The sequence below is a fragment of the Cnephaeus nilssonii genome (assembly GCF_951640355.1).
Source record: "Cnephaeus nilssonii genome assembly, chromosome: 18".
Classification (NCBI taxonomy): Eukaryota; Metazoa; Chordata; class Mammalia; order Chiroptera; family Vespertilionidae; genus Cnephaeus; species Cnephaeus nilssonii.
The window spans coordinates 32,804,981-32,818,664 of NC_137089.1; the positions used below are offsets into that span (position 1 = coordinate 32,804,981).

Consider the following 13,684-nt stretch of genomic DNA (forward strand, 5'->3'; position numbering starts at 1 on the left):
AGAGGAGTGAGGGCATGATTTCTCAGGGGCTGAGGCCATTCAGGCCGGCCCAGAGTAAGAAAGTGTTCCCTGCACCCGCCTGGTCTTTTTTGGGCTAAGCCCGTGAGTAGCCATCACTGCAGCTGTTGTAGGTGTATCAAGGGTGTTTGTCTGCACTGGGCAGCTCAGTGTCCTCATCAGTATTGTAGTGTCCATTTAAGGGACATTCCTTTTTAATCACAGTCTTTTCTCCCCAATTGGAAAAGCTGCCCTCTTGGTGCGTTCCAGCTTTCCAATTTATAATTTGGGAGAGGACAGTCTGTATGGCTAGGTTTTTGGCTTTGACATTATACAAGAGCAGCGGTGGACCTTACAGATAACGACTGTGGATGTGGAGTGTGTGTCCTTTCCCCAGTAGCCTGACAGTGGGAAGCCCTGCCCAGGGACGGTGCGGAGACAGGCGGTGGGGAGGCAGCTGTAACAGTCGAGGTGGGAAGTGATGTGTGTCTGAACTAAAACACTGGTCGTGGGCACGAGAGGCGTGGCCTTTGGGATTGCCTGCTTGTGTGTTCCTTCAGCTGGCATCCAGCAGTGTTGATAAAGGACTTCCCTTCTCTTCATGTTGTTTGGATGAAATGATCACAGTGAAGTGGGGTCCTGTCCATAAGTCTCTGCAGTTGAGTCGGCCCAAGTGGGTCTGAGCCAGAGCCAGGCCAGTGTTCCCAGACTTACCAGAATACGTTCCCAGCTGCTAGTCTTCCAGATGTGTGAGTGTGGCCATGTGTGCCAGACACTGCCAAGGTTTTCATCCATTATCTCATTTAAACTTGATAACAAATCTTGGGGAGGAAGATGTAAGTTCTAACCTCATTTTACAGATGAGGAAACAGGATGAGGAAAATTTAGGGAGGGTCCCAGACAGACAGGTTACAAATGACAGACTCTGCATTAACCGCATTAGTTAAGAGAAACATTCTGACTTCGGCTTTTTTTTGGGGGGGGATAGGGGGTGGGGGCAAAGCAGTTGTTATATAACACTTAGTTGAAAATCCAAATTAGTTTATTGCAAAATAGTAGCAAAGTCCATTTAATTTAACTTCATCTTGTCCCTGATTGTAATGTCCTTGGATAGACACACTGAAGATTCTGTAGCTTTTTTGACTTTGTAGCCTGTTTTTGATTTGTATATTGGTGTCATGAGGAGACAGCGTGGAAATGCTTAGCTGTCTCTGAGCAACATTAATAGTGCAAGGTCTAATGAGTTTAGAAATCTTTCAGTAATCAGATCTGGGATGAGTGTGTGCCTTGTCTACAGGCTTTTTGTCTAAGCATTTGGAGAGGTCCTGCCCGACTTTCAGCAGTCTTGGAGGTTTCACATAGCTCATTCTTGGGAAAGGCAGATGGAAAATCATTAGCCTGTCTCTCCTGCAGCAAATTGATATTTCATCAAACCTGAGCTCTGCTGGGCTTCAGGACGGTAAGCCTTTTACTCCTATAGGATAGTTCCCACAGGGTGCAGTAACCCCGCTAAACTAAATTGTGTACTTTGCTCCGGTGTAGAGAGGTCACCGTGGAAAGCACTCGCTGCCAACTTACTTGACCTGGCAGTGGTTCAGCTCTGTGACAGGCCTACCTCTGATTTAAACAAATTTGAGAAATATGTAAAGTTTTGGAAGCAGTTTTGCACTGATTTGATAAAAGAAACCACAAAACACTGCAGCGCAGGTGTTGAGAATGTTTGAAAGCTGATTGAGGGAAGCAGATGGCTTTAGTCAGTGGCATCCAGCCAAAAGAGCAGGTGCTGGTCATGTGACCGCTGGTTACCAGGGTAATCTGATTGCTCTTGGCGTGCAGATGAAAGGGAAGGGGCCCAGCGTTCAGCTGTAGTATTGTATAATTTGTGGCAGTTAGAGCGGAAATAAATGCTGGAAATGGAGCCTCATAGTGGGGGAGACTTCTGTCCATGTGTAGCGTAAACACTAGGACAGTTGGATGAGGAACTGTTGTATGGATTTTTTTTTAATTTAAAAAATATTATTCTTTCTGTGGATCTTTTGGGGACTTCAAGTTTTTAGGACACTGCCTTTTTAAAAAAAAATAAAAAGCACTCTAAACTTAACTGCCATTTGCTATAATCTTGACTTGTAAGTTATTTCCTTATGTGGATATTTACTATGCTAAAATGTTAACAAAACAAAAAACAAGCTTTGAGTACTTAAAAATAACTAGTTTAAATTTATCAAAGATTTTATTCATTACAAAAGTACATTTTGTGTGATAGGTACTTTATTACATTAACAAGTACTTTTGAAATATTTTACGTGACACATGCTTTACTTAAATAACAGTGCACTGATGTTTTCGCCACTTTTCCTTTTGTGGTAGCTGAGACTGAAAAATGCTGTTTACTGCATTCTGTCTGCATACTTATCTGGGAATTTACAAACTTAAGTAAATAAACTTTTTAAAAGTTTAAAAATATTCTCAGTTTGTAAATTTTATCAGAATATAAGGTTTTCTAGAAATAATAAGTATAATCATTACTGAGGTTGGATTATTTTAAATGTTGGATGACAAATAATAATTGATATTAGAAAATCTTGGGGGCGGTTTGGAAATTGGAATGTAAAGTAGCACTAGGTGTATGTTTTAAAAGAAAGTCAAAAAGTTTCTACAGGTGGTGGCAAATGTAAATTAAAAATATTTTATTAGAGTTTATTCATGACCTTTGAGTTATGCGATATTCAGATCACATTAATGTTTTATAGAAACATACTGTGGAACAAGCACTTTAATTATTGGGTTTGTTTTGCTATATTTTTGTATTTCAGAGACCTAGCTTTTAAAAAAAAAAAGGCTATTGTGACTACCTCACAAGATTCCTAGCACCAAAATAAAGCTTATTTTTAATTAAGAACACAGCATTAATTAAAATTATGTAGGAAAGGAAATTGCCATATATTTTGTTTTATTTTAAAGAGTTGTAAATTGGATAAAAATGGAGTTGGATGATATAAAAGAGGACACCTAATAGTACTTGTCAAAAAGGACTTAAGTAGGAGTGTTTATTACTGTCTGCAAGAGACACAGAAATGATCATTATATTTTATTTTTCCTTGACAATTAAAAAAAATATTCTGTACCTTAAATACTCCACAGCAAAGCTACCTCATATCTGAGTTTTCATTGTGGCGTGGTGCATTGGCAGGGATTTTTGCATTGTCTAGAGATGAACAAATGTACTCTGTGTGGTTATGAAGGGTTCTTGCATGCCGTTTCTTTTTAATTAGGTTAGATATTTGTTAAAGTTCATCAATGTGGGGGTTTGCCATAAAGAACTTAATTGAGAGTATCATTGAACTATAATGGCCAACATGCACTGATTCACCAATTGTCATTGATACTTCAGGGGTATGAATGTGGGAAATATAAGGCATGGGGCATGTGGAAAACATCATTAAAAAGTGAACACTAAGTGATCCACTTTGAATTCTAGTAATAAGAAACCTGATTCAGAAGCAAGTGCTTTGAAGAAAAAGGTCAACAAGGGAAAAACAGAAGGTTCTGAAAATTCAGACTTAGACAAAACGCCCCCACCATCTCCTGAAGAAGATGAGGACCCAGGTGTTCAGGTAATACCATTATTCTGGTCCCGGGCCTGGGTTACTTAGCATGGGAAACTCTAGCCGCCTATCAAGTACACTAGACCTCCCCTGTCTTTGTTATAGAGCTGCTGTAAAGATGGCTTTATTGTTGTCTGGAACATTATATCTGTAGTGAGGCGAGCTGGGGGCCAGTGCGAAATTAAACTCCTCTGACTTTTTGCTTTTGCCATCTTTGACTCTGGGGTAAATAAAACAGAGAATCTTCACTTATTTCTGTCAATGCATCTTGATGTTTATGTAAATGTTGGTGTTAACATAATAGATATGTTGGTTTATATAAAGCTTCATTCACATTTCTGATTTTCTCTGAAGTTTGGTTGCTTGTCAGTTCTCTTACTTTGCCTAAAAAAACAACCAAGATATAATCTGTAGCTTGTCTTGAGGTTTCTGATATCCCATGGTGAGAGTTGAGACATATTCCTGTAATACTCCAGATTCCGTGAACATGTTAGTGACTTTTTGGATGGCAATGCCGCACAATATTTCAGTGTTAGAGTCTCCTGGCTTTTGAAGAATTTCATAGGAATCAGCTGAAAAACTGGTCCTGAGATAAACATTAGGAATTCAGGTTCCTGTGTGTAAGGCACACTGCCGTCACTGTCACTGATTGGACTGTAAGGTGAGGGACCCTTACACATGATCGTTAAACATTATTTCCTTGTTATGTTCCCTGGAAGCGTGCCAGTGTGGTCCACAGGGATGGCTGGGAATGTAACCTCTGTGAATGACATCTAAGTTATCACGGAGCTGTTACCAAGGAGTCCTGCTAGACGGGGAAGCCAGCCCCCAGAAGCTTGCTTGATTTTTTTTTTTCTAATTGTTCAGTGCACTAAGTACTTTCTGCCTACATCTCTGCCAATTCACTTAAAGGTTAGAAACAAAATATTTGCAGTATACAGCTCTGTTCTAAAGAATTTCAGATAGTTTTCTGTTTTTCAGTAGAACTCCCTGATAATATCGGCAACTGCACAGAAAAGCCTAATCTAAGGCCTGAAAGGGAGAGAAGAGAGAGAGAGAGTGTGTGAATGAGTGTGTTTTGTTTTGGTTTAGTTTTATAACTAACATAGCGATACCTCTGGCAGTTGGGTTAATTTTGTAATTTACTCTGATTTTACATGGCAGTGAAAAGTTATTGGGAAGGTAAGTAGATATATTTTTTAATTGCTTAGTGAGTTTTAAACTAAAGTATTTTGATGCTTTTGAATTTCATTTTTATGCTCAATGGTGTTTTCCCCCCCTGAATTGTGTTTGCTTAAACTAGGCCCTTTATTACAGTAGTATTTGGGCAATAGTAAGAGGATTTATTTACACGAATAAAGGAAATTCTGTTGTGTTTTTTTTTTTTTTTTTCACAAACACCGCTGCCATTTTTTAGAAGTCTGTTTGTTTTACTACAGTTTCAAATGGACTTTATGAAATACTAGTTTTGAGGGTTTTTTTCTTCTGCATTTTAGTTATAGAAAAATGATAATCAATTCAAGTGAACATCAGTGCATCCTTTCTAATTGGCTAAAGCTTAACTGTCGTGGGTTCAGCAGCCAATACGAGCAGCCACACACGTAGCTCAGGTGCGGAAGGCAGGCCTTTTTTGGTGTCTCTGACACAGGAAGTGATGCTGGCTGCTGTGTATTGTGTTTCTTCCTGTAGCACATGCATTAAGGACTAAAGTTCTGAGTTTTGTGATTGGTTTATTTAAACTTTAGCAAATGCCATATAATTTTAATGAACTCAAAATTGTATCACAAAGTTACTATAACAGTGAGATCATGGAAACACATTTAAATTTTCTCTTCAGTATACCTGTTTTAACTACAAATGGCTTTTCTAAAGCAAACCAAATTTGACAAGTTGACCTATGATTTTAGGGCCAATTCAAAAGCCTTGAGTTATGGTTTAAATGTAATTCTTACATTTCATTTTGATTCAAAAAATACTTCAAATAGTAATGTTAACAGACCATACATTATATAATAAAATAATTTTATTTTATATTGGGAAATTGTAAAAGGAACTTTTATGCCCAAAATAAATGAACTTAAGATCAATTATTATTTAGAAAGTGGAGAAGCCATAAAACACTTAAAAATTTCAGAAGATTGAGTTCTAATTGTATTTTGTTTGTTTTTTACTATTATTAAATGACCTTGTATCCATTACTAACCCCTCATTATTTCATAGATTTATAACATAAGCTTGATATGAAGAGACACTTTCATTATAAAAGTTGTACTGACCGATATATAAATGTCTATTTAAAAAGAAAAAATTGCCCTGTGTTATTGTACTGGCACATTTATTTACTATCAGAGTGGTATTTAATGTAAATCATAGACTTATTTATGGGTGTTTAGTAACTTATGCTGGAAAAATACTCTGACAGTGTGGCCCCAACCATGGAAACCTGATAAAACATCATAGATGCATCATTAGTAATACATTACTCCTATTGTAATGACATAAAGATGAAAATATAGATTAATCCATTCAATTTAGTTAAATTGATATATCAAATGGAATACAGACATTATGCTAAATATCATAAAATTAAAATATTATGCCTTTTATATCTTAAACTGACAGTCTTCTTGAGAAGTGAGGGATGATAAAGTGGGCATGAGCAGGAGTTAGTCTAGATCAACTTTGCTAAGAGAGAAAGGAAGCTATTCAAAGCATCTAGGCCTTGTAGTAGCCTTATTGCACTTTCATTTTTCTTTGGAAAGGTGGGGGTAATTAATGATGACTTTAATTCTACTAATTGAATTTGGCATTACTGTGTACCACGCACTGTTCTAAATGCTTGAAATGAGTTCCCTTATGTGATCTTTATAGTCTACTCATGAGGTAGTGACTATCATTAACCCATTCCACAGACCAGGAAACTAAGGTCCACAGCATAACTCACCTAACTCCACCAAGTGAGTCTGGGCTCATTTAAATATGGGCACTTAGCTCCAGAGCCTATCAGGTCAAATTGCCCCCCCCCCTTCTCCCCTGGATGTGGGTAAGGTTGGCAGATGGCAGCATCCCTGCTGGTTTCTGCCCCACTTTGACCTGGAATTGGTTGTTCTGGGCAGTGCTGACGAGGGAAGGTCAGAGGAGGAACTCCCTCTGGTCTAAGCCACTGGGAAGTCTGTTAATAAGATGTTACTCCAAATAACTGTGTCAGAAAGGTGCTCTATATCTTTGTAGCCGTGACTGTGGAAGGCTAAGAGTTCAGTCCCAAACAGCCCATTTGATGGTCATAGTACACTGAGTTTGTATTTTGAGCTGCTCTCCCTTTTGAGAGCAGAGAGAGCAGGATCTTAATTAAAATCAGTCCTCTTTGAGCAAGAGGCTGGGTTTGTTGGTCCTGACATGAGCCATAAGGCACTGTGTCTGACCCTCTTGGGTCCACATAGTGGGTAATTTGCCTCGGCCTGTCTATCCAACTTTAAAATCCACAAGGCTCTTTAAAAAGTTTTATTCCATAATTTTTAGAAAAACGTTTGAGTGACCTCTCTTAATATTTTTATTTCTCCTATGTGCTTTGCAAACTCATTGTAATCTTGCATTTATCAGAGATTTAAAATGTCATTTTAGCATTGTCTTAGATTTTATCACAGTACATTGATGAAAAGGTTATTTTCTCCCCATTTTTAATTAACTGACAAAAGTAATTATTTTATCAGAAAGGTTAAACAATTATTCTGAACAAAATGTACAAGACCCTTTTCCTTCTGCCATTTACTTCCCTCCCCAGAATTAATAGCTATTAACAATTTGCTATGTGTCTTTTCACATTTTTTGTTATTGGAAACATGCATATTATACATTCATTTTTTTAGCAAATATTTATTGAGTCATAAAGTAAACAAGACATACAGTGTCTTTGAGGAGTTTACCTACAGGAGTGGGCAGAAGTAGGTTTATAGTTGTGAGTATACAAAAACAGTTTATTCTTGTATTATTATTTATTAATTATATTATTTGTCTTATTATTATTTCGTGTCCTTGCTTATGATTTATATTTTTAGGTAATGATGGCTGGTAATTTAAACCTACTTTTGCCCACCCTGGTATTGATGATTCACACATACAAATAAATACACATGGTTTTTGTTATCTTAAATAGAATTATATGCTACTTATTATGAGCCTTGCTTTTCTTTTTACTTCACAATTTCTCTTGAAGATATTCTTAAGATATGTTATGTTATGTAGCTTACTAGAAGTGCAGTTGCTGGGCCAGAGGGTGGGCATGCTTTAAATGTGCACAGATATGACCACACTGTCCTGCAAAGATATTTTGACCACTGTGGTGAGAGAGAGGACCCATTTTGCTAACAATCCTACTAATACTAGCTATTACCAATCTCTTACATTCTAATCAGTGTGGTAAAAATATTTTTTAAAAATAAAATTATTTTTCATGGTCATTCATCATAAATTCTGGTGTTCAGTCCTTTATCTCTTCAAAGGTATTCAGACTGTTTCTTTTAGGACCAAGATGAAGATGCAAGCCTTCTATTTAAAAGGTCCTCTTAAATATTATTGGTTCCTTGGATAATATTATACTAGTGTTTATCTATAACCTTACAATCGGAAAATAATGTAGATTATCTTCCAATGTCTTCACTTTTATGGCCCTTTTATTATGGATAAAATTGTAAATGTACAAAAGTTGAGAGGAAAGTATAATGAACCCCTGTATATCCATCACCAGCCTCAAGATTGCCTTCACTTTTGAGCCGAACAGGGAATAGGATTTGTTGGTATTTCCATTTCCTAGTTGAAGGTTAGGTAGCTGGGAGTGGCAGAGCCATAACTGACCCAGGTGGCTGACTTCAGATGCCCCCACCCCCACCCTCTATTTTCATTATAATCATTGCTACAATGGTTTCTTAGGTGATTTACAGGGTTAAAATTAGTTTTTCTTTAAGATTAATTTTTAAAAATACCCACCTCACCATCCTGAGAAGTTGTAAAGCGCGTCAATGATGGATTTTAAACTCCCTCTGTTGGGTTTGTGTTTTAGAAGAGACGGTCCAGCAGGCAGGTGAAGAGGAAGCGCTACACTGAAGACTTGGAGTTCAAGATTTCTGATGAGGAGGCAGATGATGCAGATGCTGCTGGGAGAGACTCCCCCTCGAACACCTCGCAGTCAGAGCAGCAGGTTAGCGTCCAGATTTGTGTGGTTCTCGCTGCAGCTGGAGCGATGGACTGGGAATGTTGTAGCTGGAACCCGAAAAGTTCAGCCAAAGCAATGGAGTTGGAGCTGGAGAGCGTTCATCTAATGTTGGTTACCATGCTATGGGACACGAGCTGTTTAGCAGCATCTTTTAAAATGCCTTGCTCGCCGAAATGTATTTTTATACAAGCCTGTGATGTGTGATTTGACACAATTTTGGAGAATGAATGGTCTGGATTGAGGAAGAGTCGGAAGCTGAATTTACCTCTGAAAATTCAATGCTGTAGCTTCTGGGACTTTAATAAACCACTCAAGCTTGTCTCCTGCTGTTAGGCACTGTAGGAGCCCCTTTATGAAATTACTGCCTTGTAGTACCCAGCAGGGCATACTTTATTCTCTGTGCAATGTAAATGACGTATAAAATAGTTTGTATAAAATATGGGTAGTAACATAGGATTGATTATGGTAAAGATCTTTTTTAAAAATATATAGATTACATAATAATGCCCTTTTTCTTACCATTACTGTTCTTTAGTTAACCAACTGGTAACCCATTGTAAAACATATTAAATGGAGTTGGGTATTTTGTTTGGTAATCTTTTTTATGCTAGATTGTTACGTAACGTTTCATGTGACCTCCGTGGATAAAAGCCGCCTACAATAATAACAGAATGATGAGTGTATTTACCCCGTGGGTTTAGATGAAGAAAGTTGTGTGTTTGACTGCTCTCATGCAGAGATGGTTTTCTTCTGGCAGTTGGAGTTTCTGAATGCTCTCTGGCTTCAGGGATCCGTGCTAGGCCACGTAATTAAACTATGTAATCACGAAGTAATACACACAGATCTTCCTTTTTCCTTTGTGCAGAGTGAGATTTTTGTTCTTTTCAATCATATTTTTCCCTACTGCGACTTTGTACCCAGTGTTTTAAAGATAGGGATTTAAAGGGTATAGAGGTAGATGCTAAAAGGGAATGGTTTCTTGCTTTTATAGCTTATGATGAAATGTTTTCCATCTGGATGGATTCATTCTACTTTCTTTTTTAGGAATCTGTTGATGCAGAAGGTCCAGTGGTAGAAAAAATCATGAGTAGTCGTTCAGTGAAAAAACAGGTGAGCACTGTTTGGAGTGACCAAAAACGATGGTGTATGTATGACTCTTATTTTTTGCTTTATAATTTTCTTTAAACATTTTACTGTTGGGAAATAAAACCTCTGGTGACAATGCTAATACTGTCTGATGTATAGCCCAATATGAATCTTTGAGATATTCAGCCCCAAATTAAGATATATCAACCAATGGTGCTTTATTACACCATTTAGAGTAGGCAAGAAACTCAAAAGTCTCAAACAAATGTATAGGACTTTCAGGGTTAAAGGCTGCCTTTTTCATAAATATTATTTATAAAAATAATAAATACGAATTGATCTCTCATATCCCTTAGGAAGTAGGTTCCTTGCCCTCCCCTAGTTCCCCATCCCCCATGGAAGTTTATCATTTTAGGGGATAGGTGTTTTCTCATACTTTACATATACAATTAAAATATTCATTAATATCTTTTTGTCAGTGCGAAGGTGAAATACAGAACTATTTTCAGTGTAATTTTTGAAGATCTGACTTATTCTTTAAAATTATTAAAAAATTCATGCTGATCTGCAAAGGTGAGCTCTAAGTACCTGTCATTAGTCTGATGTCTATGTCATTGAGGGACACGTACTTGGTGACAAAGAATTTCAGTAACACTGTTTTCTTTTACGATTAGATTCCTGATTTCATCCCAACCATCTCTCCTCTTGCCCAGTTTGAGAAAATGCTTTCTTTATTTTGAAGAATGGCATAGGCACCCAAGTGCATTTACATATTCTAGCATACAATTTTTGGTGCCTCTAGAAAGTGGTTTTCTTTAGATATAGATGTCCGTCTTTCAGCTTGAGTCATTGTCAAATGCACAGGTCTTTCTTTTTATTTGCTTTCAAGGTGGGTGGAAACAACCTCATTGTTTTGAAATGTAAAATAAGTTGCTGTTGTGTGTGTTTTTGAAGTAAAATATATACAAAGTGTAACTTCACATCGAGAGAGGTAGGTAAGGGGGATTATGGGACTTAAAGTGAGATCCCAGGCTTATCAAATAGGAAACTTTTACTATTCAATACTATCTAGATCAGGGGTGGAGAACATCTGACCTGCTGGCCGTATGAGGCCTGAGAAATCACTCGGTCTGGCCCTGCCAAGGCATTAAGGGTGAGTTAATTAAATGTTTGACCAAATATAGTAGGCTCATTTTTAAGTTGATAATTTTGTATGGCCCACAAATGATGTTATAAATATCCAAATGACCCTTGGCAGAAAAACGTTCCCCACCCCCGTTAGACTGAAAATGGTATGGCACCAGAAGTAAACTTCTCTTTACCTTATTGCAATACTGTTTGCTTTTTCTATTCAAATTCGAGTTGAGTGTAGAGAGTATGGAGGTGTATGGAGTGGCTGTCTGGTGACTCTTTGAACATGAGAATTTCCTCTCTGATGAATTAAATCTCAACCAAATTTCCCACCTGTTCAAGCAGAAATGAGTACTATTTAACTCATTAGAAAGGTTGTGTGTGTGTGTTTTTTTGGTCCTACTAATGACTCTAGAACTGTTAATTTGTGAATTGTGGATATATGGTAAAATTTAATACTTGACATGCTTTAAAGAACAATCCCCTTCACTGAATTGAAGTGACTTGTTTGAGTAAATAGCTTGTGGTTTGGATGGGACATATTAATTTTCATTCAGTTAAAAGTGCTTCAGCAGGCATACTCAGCAGGTTTGGGGGTTGAAATGATAATTAGCTCTATTATTCAGAGCTACTTAGACTATGTATTATGTAGGACATTGCTTTTTTTCCTTCTATTTTGCCCACTTGAGGGTTTTCTTTTTTTATTTTTTTACTTTAAAAAGATAGGTATCCACATTTTAGAAATAGGTATTACCATTTACAGATGACTGGGTTTATCTTATCACAGGAGTTTAAAATTACTATAATCTATATGAGGGTGGAGTGTTTGTTGAGTTGGTGAGTTTTAGGATGGAGAATATTAATGAAACGTTTCTCTGGAGGGGGAGGTAGGCCTTGAGGTATGATTGAAGTAAAGAGGAGTTGTAGAGCTCATTGAATTGCTTGTAGATTGCCAGTATTTCATAAAGGACAACAAAAAACCATTAGAAGATTGTCCACATTAGCAGGTACTAACTTTTTAAACTGCTACTGTTCTCAAAATAGCTATGTTAGTTATCAGTTTTAATACATTGGAGGGAAGTATGGCAAATAGAAACAAAAGGAAATTTGAGATTTTCCTGTGGATTCTAGCTGTGCCTGCTGGTCTGTTTCCTATTACCATGAATAATTGAAGAAGTAGCTCTGAGAAGGTGCCTTTATCTCCCCCTGGCAGCACTACAGAAACTGGCCATGAGCTCTCAGAGCCGACCTGCACAGTGCTGACACATAGTGGGGATGCAGTTAATGGTTTTCAGAGTCAAGTCAATGTCACTACTCTAGCCTAAAGAATGATCTGTTACGATGGAGATTCACAGAAGTCCCCATCTGTGACCTAATAGTTTGAAGATTATTTAGTTTAAATCCCTAATAGTTTGAAGATTAGGGATTGAGGGAGACTGTAGCTCCCTCAGTGTGTGGTCAGTTAGAGCACAGGCTTATAATTTGGGACATCCTAAAGCAATGGGCCCTGGGACAATTCCTATTTAACAGCACCTCCTTTTAAATAGGGGCAGCTGAGGAGGTTACGTTTTTCTAAACCCAAATGAATATGGGTGAGACCCAGTGCAAGGGATAGAGTTGATCTGTGTACTGGAATTTTGAGGTAGATTTAAGAATGGACTTTTGGATGGCATAAAGGTTAATTCTTTTGTTTTCCATGTTTAGTCATCCTGTAGCCCTTTCTGCTTTGAGGAAAACTCAAATCCTTTTTATATCAGAAGGTCTGAATTGTTTTAAAAGTTAACTCTGACTGTATTCCTTAAAACTCTTTTATCTTTCTCTACATGATATATTTTCTTTTGAAGAGCTTATTTTAAATCCCAAGGTGTTTGTTTTAATCCTCTCTAGCTAAATTCAGGAACAAAAAAATAGAGTATAAGGAAGGCCGAAGTCTTCATCCCATTTGTTCCTAAGTCCTTTTCTCCTTAAGTGAGCCTATGATGTGGCATCTATCAGAGTATGTGGTGGGTTGGCTCAGAAGTAGGAGAGGTTCGTACCTTTGCCGTATTGATACTTTGAGGTACATTCTCATTCTTTTATGCATTCAGAGGATTTTGTTCTTTTTTATACTCAAGTGAAGCTTTGTTTCTGCAGAGTGACTGCCTAATTCACTAAGATGCTTAGGAAAGGCCATTCATTCTTTCTGGCTCTTCAGGGTCATCATTTGCTGGGTGGTTGGTGTAGAATCCAGGTGATGGAGGAGTCGCTTCATTGCCTGATCAAAGTTCATGTGAACAGTGAGGCAAGAATGGCTTAATATGTTTGGAACTTTAATTATCATATGAATAATAAGGATTTCAATAGATTAGTTTTGGAGTCTAATGAAAAAATATACACATTTCTCAAATTATTCTGTTGAACACATAAAATTACTTTAGAGGCCTGTCAAATTTAATGGTAGCCATCCAAGGAATAAAGTTGAGTGGAATTTTTGTGTGTGCAGAAATAGTGTCTTGACTCAGTTTTTTATTATAAATGCCTGCTATGAAATGACTTCTGAAAATTAAGGCACTGGGAGTAGGGGTTGGAGCTGTTTTCAACTATCACCAGAGGCTGGTCAAACTGACCACCATTTAGAATAATTAAAATAATGCTCCTGAGGGCTTATGAATTTTCA

At 37.4% G+C, this 13,684-nt stretch overlaps 1 protein-coding gene across 1 annotated transcript in view; it reads left to right on the forward strand.

Annotated features, from left to right (window-relative positions):
- CHD7 (chromodomain helicase DNA binding protein 7) overlaps positions 1–13,684 on the forward strand; it is a 178,743-nt gene that overhangs the window by 111,755 nt on the left and 53,304 nt on the right. Inside the window, 3 exon segments of the mRNA XM_079796311.1 lie at positions 3,476–3,611; positions 8,659–8,796; positions 9,856–9,921. Coding sequence (XP_079652437.1) covers positions 3,476–3,611; positions 8,659–8,796; positions 9,856–9,921 — 340 coding nt within the window.